Source organism: Schistosoma haematobium, chromosome 1 (genome assembly GCF_000699445.3).
Source record: "Schistosoma haematobium chromosome 1, whole genome shotgun sequence".
Taxonomy (NCBI): Eukaryota; Metazoa; Platyhelminthes; class Trematoda; order Strigeidida; family Schistosomatidae; genus Schistosoma; species Schistosoma haematobium.
Window position 1 is genome coordinate 59,837,583 of NC_067196.1, and position 16,940 is coordinate 59,854,522.

The following is a 16,940-nucleotide window of genomic DNA, read 5'->3' on the forward strand; positions in this document are numbered from 1 at the left end:
GACACGTGGTATAAAATTTGTATCTGATTCATCCCGTCCCAATATCTGGCGAGCTAATATTCCTGCAATCAGAGACTGTGCTATCTCGATCGTTCGATGCGGATGGATCGATCGAAGACGAATGGAGTAAGTTTAAGGCTACTGACTGACTGACTGACTGACTGACTGAAGGCTACACTCGAGTCCGTAACATCTCTGTTTATCCCATGGTCAACACGTAAGCTATCACATTGCCCTTTATGGATTGATAAGGAAACCCGTAAGCTGTTAAGGCGTAGGAAACACTTCTAGGGATTATTCTTGTTGACAGCTCATGCATCATTTAAGCGTGAGTACCAAAAATTCCGGGATACTTGTAAGAAAACGATAGCTGAATCCCGTACTACTTACGAACGACAGTTTGTATATGATAGCCGTACTTGTCCGAAACGATTGTTTTCGTATGTTAAACGTAGTGATGGTATTCCCCCGTTACTGTTACACGAAAATTCAGAATTACTAGCCGAATAAGATCGGGCAAAAGCTGAGACTTTTTCAAACTATTTTAGTGGAATATACTCTACGTTTATTGTAACAAATACCCTGTCCAACTCACACTGAGATGTCAACCACGCATTGCAACGCAGCCGCTGTCGAAGCTTTTCGTGCGTTATGGTCACGTCTCCGAGCGTTCAAATCTTTTGACGAGGAAATGTTTCGAATTTTATATCCTACCTATGTAAGACCACATTTAGAGTACTGTATCCAAGCAGCTAGCCCACGTCTGGTAAAGAATACTAATTCACTTGAGCGTGTCCAGCGTGTGGGAACGAAATTAGTGAAGGGTCTTCGTAGACTCCTTTACGATGAGCTTTTAAAACGCCTAAATCTTTTCCCCTTGTCGCACCGTAGGACACGAGGTGACCTTATACTGGCATTTCGTATCTGTAATTATGATTTGGGTGCTAATATGTCATATCTTTTTGCCATCTCCAGCACTAATAATCTCCGAGGTCATGGCAAGAAGGTTCATAAAGCGCGATCTAATAAACTTAAAATGGGGTTCCGTTTTTCTCATCGAGTATTCAATGATTGGAACGCCTTACCCGAACAAGTGGTATCGGCCCCATCAATGAATATTTTCAAAAAGAAACTGGACCTTCACTGAAAGGCAATCTGTCAGGATTAACACAGGTACACCAATCCACTATCCTTATTACTGAAGACATGCTAATTAATCAGGTCACCTGAATATTCATTCATTGTCCGTCATCAAGTAAAAGATGAATATAACAGTTATTTATCGTCTTCATAGTCTGTAGTTTTTCAATCTACATTTATCAACCTTCACCTCAAGGTTTTCTCCTGGTGCGGGTAACTTGAAGACGATTCCTGGTGGTACTCAATCCGACTCTATGTGTGATGGAGGCAAAAACAAGCGAGTTTCATCGGTAAGGGAATTTTGTATTCAATACTGATTACTTTGTTTGCATTTGTTAGACTTCATAGGAGACTGCGTAGTGACGAGGATGATAAATGGGATTGTAGTGTATGTACCTACATAAATCCCAAAGAATCTTATAAGTGTGAAATATGCCACACCAGGAAAGGAACTTCTACAAGGTATGGTTTATGTTTTGATGCAAAAGACGATTCAGGAAACCAAGATTGAATACTCAGGTAGTAGAACAGCAACAGTTAATTGCTCAAACTATACTAAAGGAAAAGGATGATGAACAAAAAAAGAAAAGAGAATCTAAATGCAAGCAGTCTGTATCCAGGTATTTGATAAGTTGCCTTCTATGGTTTGTGTAGTAACTTTCGGTCGAAACACTTTGATCGATCCTCACCATTACTTTTCGAAATCTTCGCAAATGGCTATAGCGTTATTATCACTGAATTCCAACCCAAATCAATAAAATCAAATGTTAGGAGCTTTTCAGAAAGTCCTGCTCCTTCTAACTGCTCATCTCATCAAGTATGTTATGGTTCTTCCCACGTTATCTGTCTTTTGGTGTTGTCTGTTAATCATACCTATTTTGTTCGTAACTACTACGTATTTACAATAACTATGTTAAGTACCGATATTTATTATAATGAGGTTGACACTCAGTTGTTGACATGTTTGCATTACATCCGCTGGATGCATGACTTGTCTGGCCACCTTTCTATTATCTCATCATCTGAATTAAGGAAACGACTGTATTTATTACAGTACACTAGATGTTCACGTGTCCACTGGCTTTCTAGGCTCGCAAGTGTCATCCTGGTGAGACTATAATTTATGGCCAACCTTATTCCATCGTTGAAATGACCTTGACAGTGCCCGCCGGCTATATAGATATACCATGTGATGTTTACTGATATCTATTTCTATCCCAAACTTGAATGACGTAGTTAGACCAATACCTCAAGAATACTAATCCACTTTGTTTCCTAATAAATTACGTGTGAAACCCCGTTTTATCAAAAGTTTATTTTAAATACATACATTAGCTGGTGTCATATGTTCATATATATGTATGATTTGTGGCTGTAGATTATCTTAGTTGTAGCAGTCAAGATTACTTACCCGCTTTGTTTAAAACACTATTTCACACTTTTCCATGCAAACTAATTTGGTTGTACAGGTAATTGGTAAAGGAAGTAATCTCATATCCAAGGGCAAAGGCATATTGCTGACGATTTTGAAGTTTAGAATCCGTACACATAACACATAGCACCCTAAAAGCTACTGCTTTTTTACAGTTGAAAGGAGGGATAAAATAAGATCTAAAGAGTACGGATCTTATATCTTAAAATGAAAACTGGGTTTTCACAAGGGATCACATGTAAATGGCTGTAAGTAGTCATATTTTAAGTTCAGCGCTACCATACAGACTCAAGCGTTTGATTTAATATCAATCTGTGGATAGGAATCCCACCTTGTCTTCGGTTTAGAAAACCTTGTGGAACTACTCACTTTCCAAATAAAGCACGTAGCTGAATGTCAAGTATATAGATCTGTACCTGGTAGACTAATTACCTTAACACTTGGTATTAGTAATCATGAGGCGTCAGCTGTCACCATACCTCCTGAAGATTTGAGTCTATCGTTTTAGTCTTCACTCTGTTTGATCTCTTACTACTTTAATCCCTATCATTGTTTTTTTAAAGCATCGATTCAGGGGTGTATAAATTATTGTAGTAACTCGAGATTATGATATCTTGAAGCCATTCTTTTAGGTATATTTTGAAGTTTTCACTAACAAACTGAACTATATGTCTAATAAACCAATTAAAATACATTCATATCTTACTTCCGACCTTCTAGCTCATTAAATATGATGGTGACTACCCGACCACTACTTAATCCCAGTCAAGTTATAACAAGCCGTTTTAAAATTACTCATGTCATAATCCTTAATCTAAACATAATATCCACTTCTGTAATACCTATTATTGAAAAGCTAAGTAAAGGACTTCATTGATCTAAATCCTGTTAATCCGAGTAACTGCTCATATCGGAGCTTACGCCGAATTGGTGGATTTAAGTTATATCACCCAGGACTCTATTTTTCACGATTTTGTTCCATTTAGTCTCGAGGATCCCAATACAAGTAAATCACCCTTCATCTGACTTTCCAGATGATCTCATAAATGCAGGCTCTCTCATCGACATAAGTTACTCAGATGACATGATTTTGTTTGAACACCTCTAGCAACATTTAATCTGTTTCCTAAATCCAAACTATTGTGTCACGTTTAGTTTAGTTTAGTTCACTGCAAATCATAGCGGCATGTTTATTTGACTCCAACTTGTGTGGATGTATGAGTGTACTATATAGCCATATAACCACAAAAATGAATAATTAGTTTCGTAGAGGTATTTTTATGACAGATGGTTGGGAACATAGTGAAAATTATCGGTCTTAGAGAAAAAAAGCTTATTAGGATTGATGGAATACACAAATATAATAGGAGACGATATTGCAAAGTGTATTCGGTAAGATAACACAAAAACAACCTCATCTACGTGGATGAGTATGTAATAATGAGGAAAAATGACACGCAAAATTGGAATAAACTCACTTTCAGAAGGAAACATTTACGTCATTAAATAACAAAAAATAATTTATTGAGTTGCTAGTGTCATGACGGGAATATAACGTTAGTAATATTATAATTCAATGAGTTATACAATTGCGTAAATGTCATGATTTAATGTCAGTATAAATAATGACGCAGGGTATTAGGGAATGATGCTAAATCAGTTGATGAGGTTGTAAATCTTCATCGACTGCGATGGTTGGACCACGTGTTACGTATGCCTAAACACCGACTACCACGACGTACAGCGCTGACTAGTGTTAAAGATAGTTGGAAAAAAGTTAGGAGCAGCCAAAGCAGAACGTGGCATCAGTCATTGAAGGCACCAACTTCTGGTATGAGTCATGTTGGTAGGCGCAAACTACTTGGTTGAGGTCCGCGTGATTATCGTAACCAATGGTTGGAGACTTTGAGTGACATGGCTCAGAATAGGTCACAATGGCGTAGGTGTATACACTCTTTGTCTTCCCTTAAACCGTGAGACTAAAATCGCTTTATATCTTTCTTTCTACCAACTAATTCTTTCTTTCTGTACTATATCCTTACATAAAATCTTTCCTTTATATATTACACCATTGAGTTAACTGCTATGAATCCGGTGTTCGTCTTGCAGTGTTAATGAGGTATAGCAACTTGGACCGATGCATATATGTGCCTGGTCCTACGTTGTAACTGACTGACAATTGACTCCCCGCTGAGTAACCCTTACTGGTACATGAGTCGGCTAGAAAGAAGCAGATAGTTTGCACATCAAGACATAACATCAATACATTAGGTCTGTCTCCTAGTTGAGGTTAGGGCAATAATCATAATGAATAGTTGGTGACGCCGGCTGACATGACACCGTTGGTTGCACTAATGCAGTCTCATCCATACTCTATCTTCCAACCAATCTTAAGTCTGGTGTTATTCCACACTTTTCATTCTCTTATCTTATGCATTCCTTCCCAACAACTGTTTATCTTCCCAGCACCGTTGGTTTTACCATCTGTGCTCCCCACCCTGCTGGTCTTGTCCTGCTTTGCAGACAGGAAGCCTGGAAACTAGGGTCGGGGCTTATTCGTGCTAGGTCTCACTTTGTATATGTTTCCTCGTCTAATTAACCTGAATGTCAGTATGTCCTAAAGAGGACTCGAACTGCTCAGTTCGATGTGAATAAAATTGGATGTCTCAATAAATAAAGTTTGTTCCTTTTTTATCTCTTCGCCCCTCGTTTTGTGATGCGTGGTAACAACACGGTTATGCCTACCCCCCCTTTCTATAAACTGATTGACGAAAAATTGTCAAAATCTATAATACGATCCGTCGTGTGAATTTATTCTGAAACAGTTCGTATATGATTTTCATATGACGACAGTTACTTAACGTCTTTTGATTGTCATTGCCAAATCTGATTATTTTCACATTATCATTTCTTAGTCCGAGTTTCCGACTTCCAAATATTGAATCGCAAGCTTAAATAGGACTTCATCCACTTCAGTTTGACTAGCCAACTATCACTACTGGCGCTTCTACGAGAGTCCAGCTTTTAATTATAAAATTTTAAAAAATACCATATCACTTGTTTTGTTGATTTCATAACAAATACAAGTCTTTGGTATAATTGGAGGCCAAGAATAAAATGAGAGGTAATGAAATCAATAAATATCAAGAATGATATTTTAATCAGCCAGTCAGTCATGCGCAACGTAAAAACTGAAACATATGTACGTCGATTTAAGTTGTTACACAAAAACAGTATTTACTAAAAAGATACAGTCCAATTAAGAAGACAACTAAGATAGAATACGTCCGGTTAAAGTGTTTATTACTTTGGTGAATAATAAAACAAAACTAATAAAGCATTAGTATATTGGTAAATACTAGGTGATAATCTCAGCCCTACTAGAGGGAGAGAGACCAGTCGGTGCTTAGAGCCCAGTGTTAACGCTCCAGATTTTGACTCTGAGGAGTGCTATTTATCACCACACGAAAAGCATCACTTCCACCATGACTTCAGATACCCGTCACTGATGAGTGCCACCTAAATCGAAACTTACGTCCAGGGTGTCATGTTGATTTCTTTCAACTTCCTAACTGTATATCCACTGGATTCTTTTCTAGAGCATGTCTGATATCTCAAACCGTTAGTGTGCATGGTCTTTAAAACCATTTTGAGGAACTCGGGATAGAGTAATGAGTTCTTACCTAACAAAAATATCCCGTGTTTCTTAAGACCGAGTCATAAACGTACCAATTTCCAATTGTCTTCACTCAGGATTATTAAGTAATGCACTGCATAAAAACGTCTAGGACGTCATTTTTGAAACAGGTATTAAATAATTAAACCAGTGTTGGGTGTTTGAATCTAATCGTAAGTGCAGCCAATGTTCTGAAATTAATCTATTTACTATGATAAGTTTGACGATCATCAAAATATACAGATGACTCAAGTGCATTCTGGAGCACACCAGAGTCTAAATTCTTTCCTCATAATAGTTGACAATCTTTTGCACATCCACACCATCACCAGTTGGTGGTTGCAACGTGATCACTTTGAGTCCAGGCTTAATTAGAGGAGAGAGAAAACGCCAGGTAGTATATTGGGAATGGCTCATGAAAGTTGGGGCTGACCAGAAATGGGTTTGATCTGGATAATGTGATTCCTTTATTTAACCTACGACCAGTAAGTCCTGATTGTTTATCGGAACGACTCTTTGTTCGTAATTGTCTGATCTTTACACTCAGTCCCCAGCTAGCACCATTATATCCGTTGAACATTTTTTTTTGAGGTCATGTAATTGTTAATGTAATTTATTCTTTATTGTATCCGAGCTGTAGTTTATCGAAGCATAGGTGTAGATTGCAAAATAGCACAGTTTCCGATGTCAGTTCTTTTCACATTGATATAACCTGTTAACCTTACAGCACATAAACTACCGGTAATGAGAACTTGCTCTGTTAGGACTTTCTCCTCACTGAAGTTAAGTGTGACTTCGCACCCCGTTGACACTCAATCCTTGGTTATGCTCACATGGGACATACTTTTCGAGTTGACAACAGGTGGATTTTTAGTGTTTCATTAGAGTTATGAATGGCATTTTTTGAAGTACACCAAAAATCCTACTTGTTGATCACCCAGAAAATCGGCCAGACCATTCAAACAGAACAGAACTTTTGGAAAAGACAAACCGCGGGGTCGGGCTAGTGTTAGTATTTGCTTGCTAGATGATTTGTAGTTTGCGTTAAATCAATGACAGTCCTTCATGTGTATAGTTCCTCAACCTTTTTTCTTATACTCTGAGTATCTTATTATGCAACAATCGTCTATTATTTACTTTAACGCTGTTTTATCGATTTTTTCAATGTATGTTCTTGCAAAGTGTGATAACTCATAATGACACTCCTTTTTGTGATATTCAATATTTTTACACTGTTTTTTTGAAATTTCAACTATCTCGTCCTTACATATAAAAACTAATAGCTGTCTTAAGCATCATAAATCTGTGTAATATATTTTAGGGTAAGGTAATGGTGTCTTTGGTACTTCGGCTCTGTTTTCAGATGAATTTCTTAATTTTGAAACATTGTACTAATTGTCGCCTCATTAGGTTTTTGTTTGTTAATAGTTTCCCTTTGTTTCGGCCATGGGGTCGTAGACTAATGTATGACTTATGGTATTTCTAACTGTTAATATTGATTTATACCCTTGATATCGTATACTATTCATAATTAATCGTTGGTATAACGTACTTAATGGTTTCCGTTTTATTTTTCAGGGTTTCGGACCCAACCCGAATACTTTAGCCGATGATATATGGTCAACAGACTCACTGACCAATGCGCCTATTAACCCACGGCCACACCATCTTTCGGAGTACGAGTTTAACGATCCAATTAAGCCTCCTAAAATTTCCGAATATCCATCAAAGCCTAGTTTTGGTATGACAAGATCTGGTCCATCACCAGTTGAGGAGCCTATGCGCCCTTGTAGATCGTACTCACCTGCATCCAGTTCAGCAGGAGGCAACACACTAAGCAGAGCAAGCTCACCACCTAACTCAATTGGTCCTTGCCTGTTTGATGTCAAAAAAGAACAAGCTGCTCTTGAGGCTGAACAAGCCGCTCATGATGGTGATGATGAGTGTGAAGAAGAAGAAAACATTCCTAAAGCTAGCTTATCTACAGAACCAAAGCTCTGCTCTCGTGAAACCAAACAATCCAGGCGGTCCGTTTTACGAACTGTCTCTTTGAATTCATCTTGTTCATCTCAGAGCCGCCGAAGTCACCGAGAAGATAGATTACGCTGTACTTCCTCTATGTCACCTTTAAAGCGAAAGAAACTGACTAGTGGTTCTAGTCGCGGTAATTGCATAGGTTTATCCTCTCTTCCACGTGGTTGTCAGTCAAAATGTAGAATATCAAAAGAAATAAACTCTTTAATGTCTCCTACTAGTTACCGTTCCTTACGTAGTGGCAGCGACAAGTATGTCGCTAATGTAACAAAATCTAAAAAATCATCAAAACGATTCAAGAAGTTTTCTAGTCAATTAGATGCAAACTTAAAACCACAAAAACGTCAACGATTTGAAGAATTACCGAAGTCTAATTGTAAACAGCGACTGCAAAATGGACAAGAGTATGAAGAGTCTATAATGGCAAACGAAAAAGTTGTCTACAATAAAAGTTCTTTTTCCAGTAATATCAATTGTAGCATCTCTACTAATCACTACACTTTTCCTGATGATGAACCAAAAATACATTCATCACCAGATCATAAAGATTCTACTTGCTCTGTATCTATATCCCAGACACATCCACGCTTATCAACAGAATCTAAAAACACCAGTGCAATGACAGATAGCAGTGGAGCTACTGCCTTAGAAATGTCTAGCTAATTAATTTCTCTTCTGTTTTGTTTCTTTTTCTAGGAATTATTTTCGTGTGATGATAGTTTTTACTCTGATTGTATAAAATTGTCTAATTTGTTTCCTTTACTACCGTTTTTTTTTAAAAGAAAGTAACTAATCATTATATTTCATCGAGAAATTTTACTTAAAATATTAAAATGATGCACTAAATATGGTCTAATGTCTGCTATGTATGAAATGTATTTAATGCAAACCTGTCATATCTTGTTGTATGTATCAAATAAGAAATATCTATCAATAAAGGAAGTCACTCTTTAGTGCCTTTAATACTTTATACACGTACTGTAACAATTACACTTCTTATTTATTCGATATTTACCGTGTTGTAAATGTACATATATTATCAAATTTTTTAAAAAAAAGTCAAATATGTGAATATTCATGTAGGTGTATTATATTTCTCTATTTTTAACTTTCCTCTTTGTTTTTGTTCACATTTCACATTCAACGAAGGCAATGTGCTGTGCACATATTTATGGTCTCCAATTAGAATATTTATTGTTTAGCTACCAATTATAATGTTAAAAATTCTTCGTTTATTTCACTCTACCAGGTTTTTTCAGAAGTTTCTATTACTATTTTTTACCATTATTATTATTATTCGGAACACACTTGGTCCTGTTTATCATATTTTGTTGTTTTTAATATAATGCAAAATTATTTTATGTAGTATGATTGATCTCAACTAATAATCTTCTTTGTTCTTCCTCTATTGTCGTTTATTGTTTTTGTTTTTCACTTTTCCCATATACGTATATATTTGTAAAGTTTTTATACATAAATGTATAGTTCTAATGTTATTACAATGCTATCTTAATACACACCATGTTGTATTGTTTTGCGCCTTATTTGAATTTTTGTTGATGCCCTGATTGCTGTCTTATTAATAAGAGGAAGATGATGTTTTAAAGTTTTAGCGCTAGTGTCTTCTATTGCTTACTGTTAACTTGACTTTTGTTCGTCCTTTATAGATTGTAATGTATATGACAGTAATTACAGATTGGATCTGGTTAAATGTGTTATGTTATTAGACAGTTTATCACAGTATTCTAACGGTCATATGTATTAAATTATACTTTTTCAAACTTGGAACTGTCGTCTAGTAGTGGTTCATGTACTCGATTGTCTATCATTTCGTGATTCATTCAAATCAACTTCACCTCATTTGTTACCACTTACTATAAGTGTTAAATAAAAGCTTAAGAATGTAGCATTTAAGAAACCATTATACTGTCTACAATTTATTCGTATTTTCAAAGAAGTGCATATGTTGATTCACCAGTTAAGTCACAACTGTGATATTTTTGGTAGCTAGTCTGTGTCATATCTTGAGTTTTATTTGCTTTTTTGTCATGGGAAGTTATTTCAGATTGTCCTAAATGATGTGAGTGAGGAACTTAGCTATTCAACTATCTATTCATGATTATCAGTTTCTTTACGTTATGACAGTATCTTAGATGCATTGCAGAGAATATTGAACGAGAGTTGGGTGTACTTATTATAACTTGATAAAACGGTAGCTTTGTTTGAAAATGGCGCTTCGTAGAACTATATACATATTAATTTATCTAGGCTTGTAGTCTTTCGTAGTCTTATCTATTTTATTTTAATTCATATAGGGTGAGGTGTATTAATTCATAAATAACTATTAAGTTGTATATCGTGTTAGTGTTCTTAGAAACAGCTGCGTGCACGTTTTTCTGTGGTTTTAGTTTGCTTCAAGAAATCAACTTAGTGGGGTGGTAGCTTCTTCCTATTTAACAAACAGGTCTCGGGTCTGGATCCTATTCCATATACTTTCATCCGTTCAACCATATAGTATCATCAGCTTTTGTACACGGAAATGATGGTTCGTTAGCAATCACATAAACCTGTACTTGGTATATGATTCAAATGACTGAAATAATCATCCTAATATTTATATAGCAGTAATATACGTTGGGATTTTATGTAATAGATGGATGAATGTATGAAAAGTTGATAGAACGTAATTAGCATGAACCTATTATAGCTCCAAAAACAGTTTAAGTGTTACTGTCTCAATCCAAAACCCCATTGGACTTTTGTAGGGCAATAGTTGGTATATCAAATTTGAATTTATCAGTTCATTTTATGAAAAGTAAATACCTGCACCGTTGAACCGTTCTATTGTTTGTCTTTGTGTATACAGACTACCTAGTAATATTAGAGGTTATAAACTTGGAATTTTAGCTTGGAGACTGTCCTACAAATGACTCATCGTCACTTTCGCTGAATTTAACTTTATCTGTACTAACTGTTCTATCGATATGAACTTCAATTTCTGGTATTCTTATCTATTGTTAGTCCGATTGTTCAAGTTAACGTTTATTCTCTGTATATTTTTAGTCATTTTAGTGATATATTTTCCAGATCTTATTTATAGTTTGTTACATATTTAATACATATGCATATGTTTATCTTAATTTGTAGACTAACCATAATACAAGTTTATTGGAATTAAAAGGGTTCCAGGTATGTCATATTTTATTGTCTCTTGAGATGATTTGCTTATGACTTCTTCATTTGTTACCAATTTGAAATTAATCTGACTTGTTCATAAGCTTTCATAAGTAACTTGATAAGCGATTACTTTGATGGACATAATCACTTTTGGTGAATATTCCGAAGTATAACTTGTTAAGTGACAACAGCAAATTATTTGATTATGTCGTCTATGTGCGTAAATTATGACGACTGATATACAATCGACCACTATCTACTTTATAAACCATTACTTACTAGGTTATTGGTATAAAAAAGTGATCAGAGATGATCTCACTTGTATCTTTTACATAAGATTTCCTGATTATAACTATACTTTTTGCTATAACCCAATGAGTAGAAGAGTTGTATTTCTGACGTTTCGTAACTTAATATGTAAGCCACTTCTTCAGAGTGGATAAATAGCCGAATTAAATTAACACAAGTTTACATTTGTGTAAGTTTATTGATGACATCTTAGTTAGGTGTTTGTGCTCAAAATGTAACTTGAGAACTGCTTCATTCGTATATAGGATGTTAATATTTAATTAAATGCTCCAAAATGTTAATTAATCTTGTGTATCTCGCCATTATTATTATTACTATTATTATTATTATTATTATTATTATCATTATTATTATTATAGATCTCACAAATTGCTGCTGATCCTATAGGACGTTGTGTTGCATTATGTGGGTGAGTTTTATATATATATATATATATATATATATATATATATATATATATATATATATATAATGGGAAAGTTATAATACTAGATTACTTAGTGCCAATAATGACACGATTGTGTGTGGAAATAAAATGCCTTGTATTATTCATACATTAACAGTGGATTATAATGTGGATGGAATAAGATAATTAAAATGTTTTCGTTACAATAATTAAAGGTAATAGAGGGGTTAAATGAAATGATGTCTGAAACAATTATGAATTGAGTCATGAGAATGTGAAAAATAATTAATCATAGGGGGATATTTTCTAATATGAAATGAAAAAAGATAATAATAACAATTCATTTTTGTATTGTTTGTTCAAATCTTCTCATTGATGTTTAGGACAGCGTTTGATCAGTGTCTTATTGACATACGTGAATCCTGTGGGGATTTCCTCGATATTACCTTGATTCACAAGCATTATAAGCAGATATGGATAGTGGCTAGCAGTGGAATATAGAAAGCTCACTTCGTCCTATTTGGGACTCATCAACTGTATGTACCTGCATCCCAGAATTGATGTTGATCCTGGGACTCGAGCCCAGTACCGTTCACTTCAAAGGGCATCGCAATATCCACTTAACTACTGAGTCCTGATAGCTATTAGCTTGTGAAAGGTGATAATAATGATGGATTAAGGCCATAGTAAATTTAAGAACAGGACGTACATTTTTTGTGCATATATTTATGTCTTCATTTCATGGAAGGTAAGATCTTCTGTTGTTTTAAGAAGTTGTGAATGAAGAAATCTTGGTAGTTATGGACGAATTATATAAGCAACCTAAAAATAATCAACCTGTGGATCAATGGCGTAGCTACGATCGACCTGTAGTGCCTGGTATCATGTCAAACCCACATAGGCTATTCGAACGTCTGGACAAACTAGCTTATTCATTCTTCTCAATCTACATTTTGACCTTGTCATTTATTCGCTTATTAATCCTGACTTTTTTTATGTGATCGTATATGTGTTAATTACTTATCCTATTCATCAAGCGTCTGTAATTTATTTTTGTCCGAATATAAATGTTGAATCTCGCTTGATCAAAATTGGGTTGTCTCACTTGCCTTCTCCTCTGAGCGTCGTTTCGTTTCGCTTCCCTCCTTCCTCTTCGCTTTCTCCGCTTCATTTCTCTGATCGTCTGTCTGGATCAACGATTGTGTGAAATATACATATTCGAAACCATTCCTCGTATTTGACTCTTTCAATTCCGTTATTCACTAACGCGAGTGAAGTCGATGATTATACCGAGGGTATCTGGGATGTGTATTTCTATGACAATCATAATACGATTTAATTGCAGTCAGATAAAGAGCCACACTAAAAGTGGTGGGCCCATCGATAACATCATTATCCAGTTTACTTGGCATTTAAATATAGGGCCACTAAAGATTAAATATTCCTGAACAGAACTCTTAACTCTTTTCTCTCACCTTTATAGAATCACACTGGAACATGTTATCATATGAGTTAAAAGCGAGCGCTGGCTGCAGCCTATGTACCTTGCTCCACAAGAGCAAGTGAACTGGTAGATGCACATAGGGGCAACTAGATGTGGGAACTTAACCTTTACGCATACGGTAGACAAATTTCTACTAGTAAACTTTAGTCTCAGCTTTATCGCACATCTATCGACAGCCGATTTTCAAATGCATCAGAATTTCGGTCACCCTTAAATTCCGGATTCATACAAAATTTTTTCTTTGGGACAGAATTTCCAGATTCCGTGCTCCGAATTTCCTTCGTGTTCTCTACAAAGCGGCTTGGATAACCGACTTCAGCCATCGTTTTTCTGAGAAACTCAAGTTTTAAGTGCATTTAGTACCATTGATCGTATTTATCTGGTAACACAAGTACCGAGTAAGATTTCTTTTTCTACTTAATGAAACACAGCTATAGAAGTTGGTTAGTTGGGCATTCCATGTTTGTTTTCTGTAAATGAACCTTTTTAAGGTTTCATCACCCTTTGTCAGAAGCATATCGTGAAGTGAGATAAAATGGCCTGATTCATTTTCTAAAGTAAAGTCTAGGAAAGTATAGTATGTATTGAAAGAACTCAAAATGTCAATTAAGTCAATATTTTCGTTGAAAATGATAAAAGTGTCGTCTTTATATCTTTTGTTCAGGTTAAATCTATCGATTACCGAGTTAAATTGGTTGTTTTCTAGTTTCAATATGAAACAATCTGCTAGGACTAAATTATCTGCTGACAAATTTAACTCCTTTTATTCACTAATTGTGATTAAAAGTATTAGTTGAAGAAAGATTTTCACTGCCCAATGAATGAGTACAGTTGTTTTGTAATTTTTTAAAGCACATTGTATTAAATCGACAATGGTGATGTATAAAGAAATATAGAGTGTGAATTTGGATTATTTTTTGCTAATTTAACCTCATTGTTCAAATTATGTTTAAACTATGACAAATTCGTATAACTTTAGTAAGGTTGTACAAATACTATTCGTTGTTTTTATTTATTATCTAGAACTGATGAACTTGTAATATGCCCATTGAAACATCCTTCACAGTACAGTGCATTTTCCTTACCTTCAAAGTTAGGATGCTCTGGACTTGCTTGGCATCCAAACGATCATACAAAACTTGCAATTGCAGTAAGTCATAGCTGTTTACCTTCTATCCAGTTTTTTAAATCAAATAGTTTATTGTGTGTTTTATTTACTGTCAAATGTCAATTTGAATACTCGGTAATATGAAACATATGTTATGTTTTGGATTTGGTCACTTCTCGCTTAGGTACGCGCAGATTTTTTATTTGGCCTTTTCAGGATCAAAGTAATCTTTGGTCGGATATATTTGGTTATATGATTTAAATCTTGTAACAGCGGTGCATTTGCATCCGTTCTCCATCTTTCTCTAAATCTTGAGTTTAGTGTTATTCCATGCTTTCATCCTCATTTATCCCTTTTAAACCATACATTTTGTCCTTAGTTTTTGACTTCATTTGTTACTAATTCCTTTACTATGCTTCTCCAAACACTTCACTTCTGCCTGAAGTTTGTGCTGATGATGTCGTTCGGAATAACTATGAAAGCTCCTCGACCAAACCATCCAGCTCAGAGAACAAAACTACCAAAAACTACGCTTCTCATTTTTCTAATTTCTGATCTCTATTATACGAGATTTTACAACCTGGATCAGCACTTATTCGTCCCAGGCCCTAAATTGTCCATAATTGACTAACTTCTTAATGGTCCATGAGCTTATCATTTAAACTATTTCCCAATGACGTAACTTATTTTTTCAAAAGTTTTGGCAAATATTTTTTTGTTTTTCGTGTTTATTTATAAAAAGATATACTGTAATTATATAGTTCTTCTCTACATAGCTACGTAACGACCATTAGTAACTGTAATACTATAAAGTCACCGTTTCATAATAAACTGTTTCAGTGCTTATATCTGAACATTTTTTTAATATACATGATTACATAAATCTGTGGCTGTTTACTTAAGATGCTTTGTGTACTGCTAAATATGTTGATGTCTTTGATTTCTCCATATTTCTTTAGCGTTCTAATAAATGTGAACTTCTTCTTTGGGATGTCAATGAATGTCGATTAAGTACAAACACTAGTCTGGGTGGATATGTTCGTGTGATCAATTCACTGGATTGGAGTCCAGTTCATCCATTTCTTATAGCTACTACATCCGCAGATCAGTTTCGTGCCATTTGTGTTTGGGATTTAAGGGATATGTCACGACCAGTTCGATCTGTGGAATCTCTTTGTAAGTCTATCACTTATCCATTATTCAATTTTATAAGGAGTTTTTTAAGAATTGAAACAGATTTCAGATATTATTATTTGATGTCGTTGAAAACCGTCATCCAGTTTAAAACGATTTCAACTTGTTTCTGTACTTAACTAGCACATCAGGTTTACAAAATAATTTTCGGTAGTAATCTTAATCTTCTATATGGTGTTCACTGTAATTTAAGACACTTTACTCTCGTACTTTTAATATTACATTTCTTATATTCAGAAGGATTTCATGTTCTATAATCCATTAATTAAACTGAATAAAAGTCTTGATTAATTAGTATGATCAATGATCAAAAAATCTAATTAACCAGAGCATAATTCTTTGGGAAACTATATTCTCATACTTGAAATTAACTCCTTATTCAATGTATAATACTAACAGGTTGAAATACCTTGACTTATACTGTATTTGTTTAATTTTACAACTATCAATTTATTTAAACAATCTACAATAAAACTATCATTAATATCATGAATATTACAGAATAAAAAGAGATAAAGATAAATTATTTGTTTGTTTGTTCGTTGTTTCTTTTTACAATTTCTCTATTCACGCTACTTTAATTCATTATACTTTTCTCTGTAGGCAATTTATTGTTGTTGTTGTTGTTGCTGTTTTTACTTTTATACAATGAGACATCAGATAAAAATGTGTTCACCTTTTTTTTCTTCCTTTTCTATCTCTTTGAAACATGTATAAACTAGTTTCTGTTTTATTATAGATTACTATTGCCAATTCTACATACTATTCATAATGATAATGGAGAAAAATGAAATAGACATCATTATTGAAATAAGATAACATTTATATAATATTATGATTAGGTAAAACAATAATATTTCTGTTTAAAAAAAAGAACAATAATAAAGAGAAATATATGACCCCCATGTATCATATAAACAAATTATTACACTTATATCTTTGCCTTCCATGTTTTCCTTT

At 34.5% G+C, this 16,940-nt stretch overlaps 2 protein-coding genes across 2 annotated transcripts in view; both read left to right on the forward strand.

Moving 5' to 3' along the window:
• Positions 1-1,328: 1,328 nt before the first annotated feature.
• On the forward strand, positions 1,329-11,307 carry MS3_00001748 (uncharacterized protein). The gene is made up of 5 exons (XM_051209237.1): positions 1,329-1,430; positions 1,480-1,602; positions 1,638-1,760; positions 1,795-1,957; positions 7,827-11,307. Exons 1-5 carry the CDS (start codon positions 1,402-1,404, stop codon positions 8,943-8,945), a joined length of 1,557 nt encoding a protein of 518 aa, XP_051074672.1. The 5' UTR covers positions 1,329-1,401; the 3' UTR covers positions 8,946-11,307.
• Positions 11,308-11,428: 121 nt separating this feature from the next.
• The window catches only part of MS3_00001749 (uncharacterized protein), a 45,857-nt gene continuing 40,345 nt past the window's right edge, over positions 11,429-16,940 (forward strand). Inside the window, exons 1-4 of the mRNA XM_051209238.1 lie at positions 11,429-11,471; positions 12,128-12,177; positions 14,702-14,828; positions 15,746-15,962. Coding sequence (XP_051074673.1) covers positions 15,929-15,962 — 34 coding nt within the window. The 5' untranslated portion in view covers positions 11,429-11,471; positions 12,128-12,177; positions 14,702-14,828; positions 15,746-15,928. The remainder of the gene's footprint in view (positions 11,472-12,127; positions 12,178-14,701; positions 14,829-15,745; positions 15,963-16,940) is intronic.